This window comes from Varanus komodoensis, unplaced genomic scaffold (genome assembly GCF_004798865.1).
Source record: "Varanus komodoensis strain SLA01 unplaced genomic scaffold, ASM479886v1 scaffold20_1, whole genome shotgun sequence".
In the NCBI taxonomy this organism is placed as follows: domain Eukaryota; kingdom Metazoa; phylum Chordata; class Lepidosauria; order Squamata; family Varanidae; genus Varanus; species Varanus komodoensis.
This window is the reverse complement of record NW_025335587.1, coordinates 5,182,344-5,195,879: the sequence shown is the minus strand read 5'-3', so window position 1 is coordinate 5,195,879 and position 13,536 is coordinate 5,182,344. Positions and strand designations below refer to the sequence as shown.

Here is a 13,536-nt window from a genome sequence, read left to right as displayed (position 1 = left end):
ATTTTTCAAATTTATCTGTCACTGTTCCACTCTAAATAGGCTATGGAGGTGGCTTATAAACAAAAGGGTCAATAAAAGCAATAAGAGTATAAAAGCATTCATCGTAACAGTTAAAACCCATAATCTATCCTGTACCACACACTGCATGAGAAAGTCGTACTTCTTGCTTGTCCAGAACTCTCCTGTTAATCCAAGTTAATTTGATACAGGGTAGCTTGCTCAATCAATTAGAAAACCATATTGGACTTGTGGTTTTACATGTATTCTTCTCTTTCTGTTTCACACCTACTGTCAGAGTTGCTCAGACTTAAGGACAGACTCTTCAACAGTTACACAGCCTGACTTCAATCAATCCAATACACTCAGGATGGGATGCACCAGCTCAGCCTCTCAAGCTATCTAATTACATGAGAACACAATTCACACAAGACTTCTGCACCTTTTGATTTCATCTGAGCTGACTAGAAATAGACTGACTCTCACTTGACTGGGCTTTTATTTCTCAACTTCGGGAAGAAATACAGAAGGATCATGAGTACATGTCATTCTTAATCTCCCCAGAAGAATTTGTATTGGCTTAGACACTGTTGTTATTGTATCTGGGCTGGGTTTTTTTTTAACATGTCTTCTCTGCTCTGCCTCTGCTGTGACCAGAGCTGATGGTCACTGAATGTTGCTGAGGCCTGTGTTTCAGGATTCTGAAATGCACCAGTCTTTATAGGATTGTGGGCAAGTCGGGTTTCCTGGAAAGGAACAACCGGAATAAGGACTGCATTAAGAACTCTGAATGGTGTTGGACTTAGAAGCCAGAAAAGTTTATCTGTATGTTGCTTCAACAAGACTGAAGGAGTCAGTCGTTTGGCCTCCTTTAGGGTGAGCAACCCCATGCCTGCACTGTGCCCTGTGCCTGCTTCTCTTCAAGGGACCAGTCTGTTTTAGCAGCCTCAGGGTGCAACGATGTGGAGTAAAGGTGTCTTCATGGCTAGAATCCTCAGAGTCCGAGGATGGCAATGCAGCTGCCTCTAGATGCAAGGGTCCTGGGAGTCTTCTTGGAGAATTGGGTCCCAAAGAAATGAAAGGGTCACGATGCATTCATGTAAGGCTTCACCCTGAGCAGTTAACTCAGAAGCCTCTCTTCTAAAGACAAGAGGTCAAGATCTGCTGAGAGGGCAGCTTTGGGTCCTGGTCCATAACAATTTTGTTTCACTGATGACTTTACAGAATCATTAGGAAGTTTAGCCAATGTGATTTACAAGCAGCCCTGGCTATGATTGAACTGTGCTGGGCTACCTGAACAACCTGAGGTGCCTGTTGGCATGGCCCATCCCTGCCAAAACACACTTTCACATTAAGATGACAGATCCTGGGCCTAAGTGCTGATCCTTGAACCATTCCTGCACAGAGGAATGTCTTGCTTGCATTCTGTCAGGTTCTGAAGATTTGACACAGCTCCCATGGTGATGAGCAGTGTGATTCCCTCTGCAAATGTCTGTAGGACCAGGAGCAGACATGTGGGACTGGAGCCTGTGCAATCACATGGCACAGCGGGAAGTTCTGGAAGGTTCTGCCAAAGGCTTCCTTGCTCAGTTTTGCCACAGCAACACAGGCCTTCATGGCAGCTGCTTTGTGGTCCTGATCCTGGTTCCAGTCTTGACTTGCTTCCAGTTGTGCCTTGACTCCTGCCTGCACCGGACTCTGCTCTTGCCTCTGGTCTGACCCCACCTTGCCAGGTTCCTTTTTCTTGTCCTCTCTGACCTTGCCTCACCAGTATCCAACCTCAGCTTGCCTCTGCACTGTGCCTTCATCTCTGACCCTGCTTTGCCTTGCTGGCAAGGTGGGGTTAGTCTTACACAGATAGATATCAGTGTGACCACTGTTCAGGTCAGATGCTGCATCCAATAACCAACCAGTCTGGAATGTCTCTATCTACATTTGGGATTCAAGGCCGGACATAGATTTGGAGGATGTATTTCCACCCCACAAGACTCCCTGTCTGCATTAACAGAGGTAAATTTAGAGGAATCCAAGGCTTGTGGTTATAGGGAACTTCAAAAAACACATCAGGATCATCATGTTTGGGATTTCATAGCAACTATGACAACCAAGGGCTCTTCTCAATATCTAGCCCAGTGCATGTGGCACAGCATATATTGGACTGGCTGGTACTGGTTTAGGACAGCCTTTTCCAACCTTGTGCCTTCCAGACACGTTTGGACTGCAACACCCAGAATTCCTAGTCAATGGCCCTACTCTAAAGGTCACCAGGTTGAGGAAGGCTGGTTTAGGAGATAACAGATCATGAAGAAGAGAGCTGGAACTACTTTGGTTGGTATGACTCTGGATAATAATCTGAGCCACTCTTAGTCCCTACAGGGGTGGGAAAATGATGGACCAACCACAGAGACAGATGCATTTGGATGGTTTCTGGAGATATCTTCAGAACTCTCCTGCCATTTTCACCAAGAAACTAGCTATCAGTACAATTGCTTCCAAATGTTCTCTACTCAACTATAGAAAACTATCTGGCAGGGTCTGGGCAGCTTCAGGGCTCCTCCTGCTAGCAAAGGACCAGAATAACCACCTTGGTAGTTGCAGGATTAGTCCCAGGCTCTATTGCAGCTTCCAGGGCCTTCACAAGCACCACCTGAGAGCCCTGGAGGAAGAGCTGTTTAAGAACTGAATCTTCCCTCCAGAAGCTGTCTCAGCAACACTGGTCTCTAGAATGCTGGTGCTCATTGTGTCCTGATCTTGAGTGCCCCTGCCCTGAGGGTCCCAACTCCACTGTGCTGTCTTCGTGGCTCCTGACCTCTGGTTCATCTTTGACCATGCTCTTGCTTCCTTGACGGCACTATGACTGACTCCTGGTTTTTGGATTTGTGATTTGGACTAGTAATTGGACTCTGGCTTTGTGCCTTGTTGCCTGGGTTTTGGTGCATTATCTGTTATCTGGTTGCCCATGCTGCAGACCTTACTGTATCAGTGTTTTGGCAGAACACATAAAGTGCCCTAGAAGAACATTTGGAAAATGCCATTTGGTTCAAAATACAGCAGGTAGGCTACTAAGGGATCCTGCTATATGGCTGGTTTCCCTCCATATGAACGGAGTGTTGGGCTGGATGGACCACTGGTATGATCCAGAATGGCTTTTCTTATGTTTTTATATGAAATATAAGTCATGATGCTTGAGTCGCCTTTAAAGTCACAGACCGTTTGGGGCCCAGGTACCTCAGGGCTTAACCCGCCTTGTTAGTACATGGAGGACCTAGGATCCACACCAAGGCCTTTGAGGTAAGTAGTGCCCAGAGATGAAGCCTTTTCAGATGTGACACCCAAACTCTGGAATGCCCTCCCTGGGAATGCTTTCCCAACCAAACTGTACATCCTTTTCATGCTAAGATGAAGGCATTTTTATTTGCCTGGGTATCTTAAATCTTTTCATCATTTTGCTTTGCAGTCTCCTGCTTTAATTACAATTACTCTGTTGTGTTTCTATTTATTATTGAGATGTATCTTGTATTGTTTTAATTTATTTATAAGCCACCCCAAGAGCCCTTTGTGCCAAAGTAGTACAGAGATACCTAACTAAACTACATGAAAAGTTACCTAAAGTGCAGGGCACAGTTTCTCTAGAGATCTATAAGGTCTACCCAGTGCACCATGGTTTGATGAAAGCATGTCTGAGCCACACTCTGGCAATGCCCACAGCCCAGGCATAAGCAACCTGATACCCTCCAGATGTTTTGGACTACAGCGCCCATACCTACCACTACCATTAGCCCTGTTGGCTATTGCTTATGGAAGCTGTAGCTCAAAAATCCAGAGGGTATCAGATTGCTTACCATCACCATAGGTAGCCTTACAGCACAGAACTGGTTAAGCAATGTGGCCTACGTATACATGACACAGAAGTTCCGGGGTCCACAGCATCACATGACCAGCAGGGTAGGAGCATGTTGTTTAGGGGACACCCCTCCTAACATTTGCTGAGCAAGGGCAAAGTCCTCTGTTTTACAACAAAAGCCATGCAGGTGGTGAAACCAGTCAGCATCGTTCACTATCTTGAGCAAGCACACAATAATAAATCGAACCATTTGAAAAGATCAAGATAAGGGCAAACATGGACTGAAATCTGCTTATACTGGAGTGATATACAATTCTTACCAATAGAATAAATATATGAATAATAAAATTATGGTCTGTTTTATTTTCTTGAAGGCAAACTTCCAAATTCATCAAAATTTCCAGTAGCTTTCCCAAAACAAAGACATGCTCACCTACCACACTGGCCAGGAAAAATACCTAGAGTTTTTGCATATTTCTATAGGAAAAAGAGTCTACTAGTTTTTTTAAGCCTTCACTTCATCCTGAACAGAGGTTAATAAATTTTGTAAACAAATAAATTACAATTCTTGGTCTTACTTTAATGAAATTATGCCTTTTGCATAACACACTAAATAGATCCAATAAAAGATATAATGGCAAAAAATAAGCTTGGGTGTTATTTCTAGAAAATATTATTTCTAAGCCATAAACTGAAGCTTATCTGTATAAGCAAAAATTACTATGCAATTACCACTTTCCAAACTCCATGGCTATTTAATAGACTGCTAGAATTCATGTATGTATAAGCTAACTATGCCGTATCTCAAACAAGATTGAAAAGTGTACTGATAGCCCAGAGCTCTAGTGCCCACATTTCTGTGAGGGGGACGCTTCCACATGAAAGATTGTGCATTCCTGCTGATGCCTCTGATATCCAGAGGGACTGGTCACATGAACTGCTACCATGCGAAGTGAGGGTTTCCAAGCTGTCTCCCTGCCCTCTCTCTCTCCCCCACCCCCACCCCACTTCTACTCCTTTGCTGAAAAACCGCATCTTTAAATGTAAATAGTTTGGGAAAAAGCAATACCTAAGTGATAGAGCACATGCTTTGCATATAGACACTGTAAATCTATTCTGCCTATGTTTTGCAGTTGTCAGGAACCTTTCATTCCAACCTCCATTCACTGATGGAACTGGATTCTGCAAAACAGCATTTGAATGCTTTTGCACACATTTAGAGTTGCTCAAATTTGCACTCTCAGAAATACACAAATTCACCCCTCCTGTCACCCCCCCCCCCAACACTCTGCCAAAATGTATATTTCCATGCTTCAGTCTATGGGAGAATGTTATTTTTGATCAGGGTTATTTCATGTTATCCATTTTAATTTCACTAAGTATGTGCACTATTTGGTACAATTTTTAAAAATCTGTGAATCAACAGAAAAGCCAGTTCACTGTGAAATCCATGGGTTCAGCTGGCTTCTTGCAAATCTGAGCTCAGCCGTTACAGATTTCTCTGATATCATTACCTAGAAGGTTCAGTCCCAGCATGTCCAGTTAGGGTTGGGAAGTACCCTTGTCTAAAACCCTGGACAGCTACTGCCAGTCATTGCAGATAACACTGATCTTGAGGGCCCAGTGAGCTGACTTTGCATACAGCAGCATACCATGTCCTAAAGGAAATAGCTTCCCCCTAAACATAATGTTTTGTAATCTAGATCTAAAAAGCCAAAGTCCGCTGGTAAAGTACATGCTTTGCATGCCAAAGGTCCAATGCTCAGTTCCTGGCATATCTAGGTGATATGCTTCCAACAGGCTGTAATAAATAACACAGCTTGATCGGAGAAATTATTACAGTGACACACAATTCAAGAGTTCCCAAACCTTTTGGACCCAGGATTTGAGAAACCACAGTGTGTACCATGACAAAACACCCTAATCAGTGGATCACTACTTTGGCATTGACCTGTCATGTCTGGGTATCTTAGGCTGCATATTTTTCAGCAAAAAAATTGTGTCTATTGAACACTGCAATATCTCTTTCAGGACTAATTCAGCTAATTGATGGCTGTGCAATACAGCCAATACACTTTTTAAACATACATTTTAGCCAAGTCCAGTAGTTCCTTCTTTTGGAGAGGAAGTTATTATACAGATACATTTTGTAATGGAAGAGTCTTTAATATTCTCTGATATACACACACCTTTAAATGATTTACTTCATGGAAATTAACAAATTAGGAGGGGCATGGATGCTCGACACCCTTTTGAAAGCTGAAAGACTGCTATTACACCATCAAAAGGATTAACATCCAGTGTCTTACAATGCAATGAACTGAGGACCTTACTATGTTTTCACTATATGAATGGATGGCATAGAAATGCTACCTTCAAATATATTCATTTGTATATTTGTTCCACTTTTGTTGAAATTGCTAGAAAGTTGCATGTATTTCATATGAATATGTGTACATTTATTTTAAAGGTTAGGAAAATAAAATGTAAAAGTCAGATGCCTCCAGGCACCATGCTAGCAACCTCTTCTTGGATGCCACACTTGGGAACCACAATATTACTCTATAATCACTTGATAAGATGTTGGAACTTCATATGACAGTGCTGGCTTGTTTTAGATCACCTAGATGGCCTATCTAGAAGCCATAAATCTCTGATCTGAAGCTTTTTCCCTAAGTACAGATATGCCAGGTGTGCTGAATTCTGTCATGGAGGTGGCATTCTGTAAACCTTCCAAAATGCGTTTTTTGTTTTTTTGTTTTTTTTAAATTCTTAGAATGAATGCAACCCATGCCAAACCTTAGCACCAGAATTCAAGGAAGTTCCTCAAGTCTGAGCTTTGACTCAAATTAAGCAGTGCATTTAGGATGTCTATTTGTGTTGAACAAGGTTTCACAGAAACATGTCCAAGCCCCCATTGTTCACACATCTTTGTTAAGAGCACACACAAAACACCACACCAGTTGTCTTGTTTTGTGATCATGCCCTGACACAGCACAGGTGAATCTTAACTGATAGGTCAGATCCATGCGTTTTCCCCAGTATTTTTCACTGGCTGCATGGGCTGAGGACTGGGGAAATTTAAGTAGACTCTAATGAGCTAATTAACATGGCACAAATTTCTACAACTCCTGCATTTGCTGAGGGCACATTTTAAAAATCCATTTAAAAATCCAGTTAAACTGCAAATGACAAGGAAGTGAGGCAGTTACCTAATTGTGTGCTCAAAATAGATATCGTCCACTGAAGCTGTGACGCAGGAGCAGCCAGCATGCCTCTCGGCTGAAAAGGCAAACAAACCACATTGGTTATATACATCATGGCACCAAACATGTGGTTCTTTCTGTTCACAGTAATTATAGTTACAGGCTTAGAATGGGAAAAAAAAACCTTTCTTTGCAAGAACTCAGAAATCAGCACCGTAGTAGAATGCAAGCAAAAGGCAGCACCCAATATATGGGCCCTTTATATAAAAAAACAGTGTCAAGATTAGCCCAGTACACAGGACTGGGAAAAATTCCCAGGCAGATTATTGTACCGTTGGCTAAAAACCTTCTGCTGGAACATAGGAATCTGAAGCATCTTTCAGCTCTTTATGAGCTTGGCTTGTAATGATTTGATGTTGGCTGTTGGGCATCTGAAATATGTTCCTTTATCTAAAGGCTATTCATCTCTTCTAACATGGTGATGATCTGTCCATTCCTATTAGTATTGCTGTCTTAATCATAAAAGGATCATAAAAGGTGCTATGTGGGGATATGCCCTCACTGATACTTTTCCTCTGCCGTGCTATTTCCAAGATATTGATAACACCTGGGCCATAAATTGTAATTAGTTTACTTGACAGATTAAAGACACACATTTAGGCAGAAGAAAGACACACAACTCCCAGCATGCCCAGCCAGATGGCTAAACATGCAAAGGCTCATGCCCTAGATCAACTAAAGCTTTAGTTGATTAAACAGCAGTGTAGTGGAAGGCCATTTTATTCAATGATATCAAAATGTAGGCAGTGGGGTATTAGGATTTCAGGCTTGCTTGGAATTAATACCTGGATTCAATGGAAGCGTACACTCAACAGTTTATTTACAACAACAGAAATCCCTAAATTACAACAGCACAGAAGGGGCATAGTCCAAGAGTGGCTATGAGGAACGGAATATACACAGTGTTTTACGGAGTTGCAGTCATGTACACATGGCAGGGAGGGGAATGACACTTTGAATGGGTGCCATGCAAGAGCAATATAGAAACACTCAAGGAAACTGCATTGAAAAATCCTCAGGGAAACACTGGAAAAACATCATGATGCATCAAGGTCTTGAGTGACAAGATAAAACAATCAGAAGTTACAGAATTAACAGGCCTCTGTGTTTGCTTTTTACAGTCCAAGGTAGGAAATTGCAGAAAGACAATAATGAGCTGGCCCAGTATTTGAATATTCTAGTTGTATTGAATATACTAGTTACATTGTATCATCCCCCTGCCCACTGTGTTCTGCATTTGAGAGCAATTTGCCAGTGGGTGAATCATTGCATATCCCGGGGGCTGTTCTTCCTTTTCTAGTAGAAGGAACCTGAATGGAAAACCCTGCAGATGGGGCTGGGGGGACAGGCAAAGTTTCCATATTCTAACCTATAAAATGTATAACTTTTACTAGGGCAACTCCAACAGGGGCTAAGAGAAGCTTCTGCAAGCCTAAGAAGCCCCCCTGCCCCCATCTTCAGAAATTATGCTAAATAGGGCCAAGGTGAGGCAGGCAGAGTAGGGCAAGACTGGGAGCAGGGATATATGCACAGTCCTTACTGCTCTTTTCATTTTCAATTTGAGCAATGTACAAATAGAGCTGAAGAGCCTCAGAGGAGACACCTACTTCCTTGATCTCTGCAGCAATGCAGATACTATGAGACCTAACTTTTAGACACCAGTTATAAGCCACCAAATCATCCAAATTGATAGAATCTGTTAAAAACCCACAAAGCAACTGAGCGTTAGCAGTACCCATGCTCTAACCAGAAATCCAAGTGTTGGGAAAGCTGTTTAGAGCATGGATCCTCAAACTACGGCCCGGGGGCCGGAATGGCCATTTATTTGGTCCACCTCAGAGGTTTTCAACACGCTGTGCGCACACCCACCACCTGCCTGCACCCCCCCCCATGTGGGGAGGCAGCGGTTTGCTCGCAAGGAGATAATTTTGGACTCACTTGGAGAAAATGATCTCCAAGTGAGCAAGCTGCTGCATCACGCGCCCGCCACTGCATCACGGCGCATGCCCGCCCCCGACTTGCCCACCTCCTCCCCCCTCGCTGTGCCCACATGCCCCACCCCCATCTCAGCACCGGCCCTAGCCCCGCTCCTGTGCAGGCCCGCGCATCCCACCAGCACCACCTTTCCGGCCCGCACCCAGCACCGGCACCTTTCAACTGGCCCCCCGATAAAAAAGTTTGAGGGTCCCTGGTTTAGAGGGCAATCCTGTCCATGTCTGGGCAGTAAAATGCCCATTCTTTGCTTGCTTTTTTCTGTGCTTTAAAAATTGACAACTACAGCTGCAGTGTTATCAAACTGAACATCTATGTGAGTAAAAAAAACTGCATAAAGTTGAAGATAGTCACAGTTACTTTGATAAATTAATCTGAAAAGTCAATTACTAAATGAGGCCTATGGGGGAAAATACTGACAGAGTATGTACATGGATTGGGTTTGAGCTGACTGACTATTCAGGAAACCTGAGATCCTGTCACAGCAGACAGCTCAGTGACAACCACAACTCAGTGTGGGGTGTCAATGAAAGAAACAAAAGAAAAATTCAGCTTGGGAATATTAATAACACGATCAGAAGAAACTGCAACTTTCTTAATGTTTTCATACAATCTATGTTACAACTGTATTTGGAACACTGTGCAGTTTTGATGCCCTGTCTCAAGTGGTGTATCATATAGCAAAAAAGCATGCAGAGAAGCAACATCTTCCTATGAGTAATGGTTAAAGTGCTGGTTGACCTTTTTCTCCCTTAAAAATTCTTAAAGACGTGACAGGTATTTATAAACATGACACATGATGTGAGCACACACAGAGGGCAGTATATGCTGGCAGTTTACCAGCACTTTTCAGGTTGTTAGGAGGTGTCCAATGTGCTACTGGGGAAGAGCAGAGGGCTAGTACTAGTAGCGCCAGAAAGAATGAAGCGACTGGGTCAAAGCCGAAAGGACACTCAGTTGCAGATGTATCTGGTGGTGAAAGGAAATTCCGATGCTGCAAAGATCTATACTCCATAGGAGCCTGGAACATAAGATCTATGAATCAAGGCAAGCTGGACGTGGTCAAACATATGACAAGACTTAACATAGACATCTTGGGGTGCTTTTGGATGTGGGCTTCTAGCATTGCCAGTCAAAAGTCACTGTTACTGTGCAGCTATTGTAGAATATCCTTAATGGATTGTTGCAGAAAGAAAAAGAGCAAAGCGGCTGAAAAAGCCGGGAAGGGTCATCATCTGGACCCTCCGTAAATTTCAAGGAAGAAACTAGAAGCACCCTGGGAAAGCTGGCTGGCTGGCTGGCTGGGTGAAAGGACTCTGAGCTCATTTCTCCTACTGGAAACTTTCTCGGGCTGAACATGTGCTCAGCGGCATCCTGGCTGCTCTCCTCTGGAGCCTGAAGGCTGCCCACCCACCGGCTTTCTATCCAGAAGGCTCCTCCCCGCGCGCGGTGCCTGTGCGAGCCTAACTTGGTCAGACCACCTTAAAACCCGAGAGAGAGCAAGCAAGCGAGCGCACACACACGCACGCACGCACACACGTCCGCCCTTTGAATTTAGCCGAGGGAAGGCTGCCAAGACACACCCGCCCTCCCCTCCCGTGCGTCCACGGCAGGCGGCCACGGCGGCTTACCGGAAAGGCAGGCTGCTGTGTCGATCCATTTCAGGAGCTGCCCGATGCTGAGCTCTCCGCGATAGTTGGTGTGACACGGCTGCACCATCTGGCTCATCTGAACCTCGGTGGCGTTCCGGTAATTCTCCATGGGGTGCCGCCGGTGGGGACCGTCGTCCTCCGACAGCGCTGAGCTTGCTGCAGCCGCCGCCGCGGGGCCCTGGATGGGGGGAGCGCAGGCCGGGACGGGAGAGAGAGAACAAAGCGCCAAGTCACTATTGAAAGAGGCAAAGGCGCCGCCGGTGCCCCGAAGCGGATGGTCCTCGCCTGCCATGCCCCGACCTCACCGCGAGCGGCGTGGGTTGCACACATCGTTTATTTATTTGAAACATTTCTATGCCGCCCCCATTGCAACGAAGCCTCGGGGCGGCTCACAACATCCAAAATAAACATAAAAATACAATCAATAATCTAAAACCTGGTACCATCTCGACAATATATATTAAAATCTATAAATACAATAATAAAATAACAGTTAAAATAACTTTTAAATAAAAAGGTCTTCGCCTGGCGCCGAAAAGCAAATAATGACGGCGCCAGGCGGACCGTTCCCATTTACCTCCAGTCCCAAGCTGCACAATGCAGTGAAACAGACGTGCACGAATGCAACGCCCCTTAGAAGAGGGGTCCCTGTGCTGCATTTGAAAATCAGTGCCGGAATTCCACACTTTGAGGAGGAAAGGAGAGGAACGCCCTTCCAGGTACTTTTTAGCATGGTTGGCAACATTCCCCGCAACTGCCACTCCCCCCACAACAAAAAAACAAAAACAAAAACAAAACAGCCTAATTAAATGACTGTCAAAGGAAAACTATTCCATGGAAACTTGACTTACACTGCCATTCTAAAGCCCCCTTTAAAAATTTTGCAGACTTAGGTGGCAAGAAAGAAGAGGCACTAGTGCTGGACCGAATTAGCAGACACAATTTAAAATCCAGGACAAAATGAACTTCCAGCTAACCGTCCCTCTCCATGCTCATAATCCGCAGAGACAACCTGCCAATCCCTTCCAAGTTTACAAACCCTGGGGTAAATTTGGTAATTTCTGTTGGTTTAAGTGAAGTCCAATTGGGAGCCAGAGCATGTGCAGGAATTTCTGCTGCGTGTGTGCAAGGGATCAGGGCAGCAGGCCCACAAGAACAGCACACTGCCTTCTTAGGAGCCCCAACAGAGGCAAAACCAAAGCATTCCTTCATTCAAGCAACTGCTTGTCTGAACTGACCAGGTTGGCAGATTTTCAGGCTGGCCTCCCTGCTCTGCCACTTCTCCATGAAAGTGCTGGTACATAATGCCTGCTAGCACAGGGATCTGCAGTATCCTAACCTGGAAGAAACATCTACAAACTACTGAAATTCTGAAAACCACCAGTAACTTCCCCAGAGGTAGTATAATATTGATGCTGTATGACTTGCAGGGTAGGATGACTGCAGCATCAGAGAGGGAAATTTCATCCATCAGAAATATCCATTCTACTAGAAGCACACTGTTAGGTTGTATCTAACAGTACTTTCCAGATTCAACAGAGATATAGCAAGGAAGTGGCATGAACAAGATTAGAAAGGTTTTTCCTCCCTGCTTTCATATCAGGGAATTAACTCGAGCGAGGATGGTTGGTGGCCCTCAGGGAGAGTGCATTGCTTGCTCATAACAGGTAATTTCTGCAACAACAGTGCAATATTTGGTCCTTTCTCACTCTCATCCCAATGTGGAATGTGTGGAAATAAGAGGCATGTGGCTCTTGGCTCCACAACTTCTGAACTTTGGGTGGCACATATGAATGGGCTTTTTCACATATAAGGTTCCCATTTGTGTGTCTAAACCATGCATACACAGAACTGATATCTCACATATTGTAACACAAAAGCTGATGTTCACTGAGAGGCTTAGGTATGAGATAGCCACTGAAGTTCATTGACTCACCTATGCCAGGTACACACAAGAGGGCCAGCCCAGGCTTAGGGTAATTCCCTGAAGTGATCTACCCCATAGCATTCATATAAAATCTAGCATCTTTTTCAAAATCTTCTGTTCTCTATCAGTAAAGAATTTGAGGCCTGTGCTACATCCCTACTGAAGTGCTTACTCTGTTCCACCTCTGGTCTATCAACTTGAGAAAGGTGCTAAGAGTAGGGAAAGAATTAGTACAGGCAATCCCTAGCGGCAAATCTTCTTTATGGATATAAGCATTTAAATATACACAACAGCAGAGTTTTGACAACCAAAAAATTTATTATGTACTTGAAAAAGTTGTTGGGGGTGGGGTAAAATCCTCAAAGCATAGAAAGAAGTTGGCTTGGAACTTTGAAAAAAATTACCCAATATATTTAAATAAATGAATTAAGGGGCAGCCCAAAGGGCAGTTACCAGGGTCCCCATTTGCTAATATCACAGTAAGAAGGCAACATAAAGCATGCATGCTTTTTATAGTAGCCTTGCAGGCCACATGGGATCAAAAAGACAGGTTATAATTTCAAAAAACAACTGCAACTTCGATAGAATGTTCTATAACATATAAAGCATATTTGATTGAAACTTTAAGTGCTAAGCGTACTTAAAAATGTTTGATGTTCATTCTGAATGGCTCATCAACTATTCAGTACAGATCAGGTTACTAGCCTAAAAATCTTTTCTCTGTCATATACAAATTAAGGAACCTTTATGCAGCCAAATTAAATCTCTTGTGTAAGCTAATTAAAGGAGAGCATTTAAAAGCACTGTATCTTCCAGTAAATTGTGTGTATGCTTTTCTATTAGAAACAGTCTAAGACT

General features: G+C 43.8%; 1 protein-coding gene across 8 annotated transcripts in view; it reads right to left on the bottom strand.

The window, feature by feature from the left end:
* ACOT11 (acyl-CoA thioesterase 11) overlaps positions 1–13,536 on the bottom strand; it is a 92,722-nt gene that overhangs the window by 50,005 nt on the left and 29,181 nt on the right. For all 8 annotated transcript variants that reach the window (XR_006414706.1, XM_044429863.1, XM_044429869.1 and 5 more), the window contains 2 exons: positions 10,731–10,929; positions 7,054–7,123 (listed from right to left, as the gene is read on the bottom strand). Coding sequence is in view for 7 of the 8 variants with exons in the window: in XM_044429863.1 (XP_044285798.1) it covers positions 7,054–7,123; positions 10,731–10,860 (200 nt within the window). In the remaining variant the exon portion in view is untranslated. The remainder of the gene's footprint in view (positions 1–7,053; positions 7,124–10,730; positions 10,930–13,536) is intronic.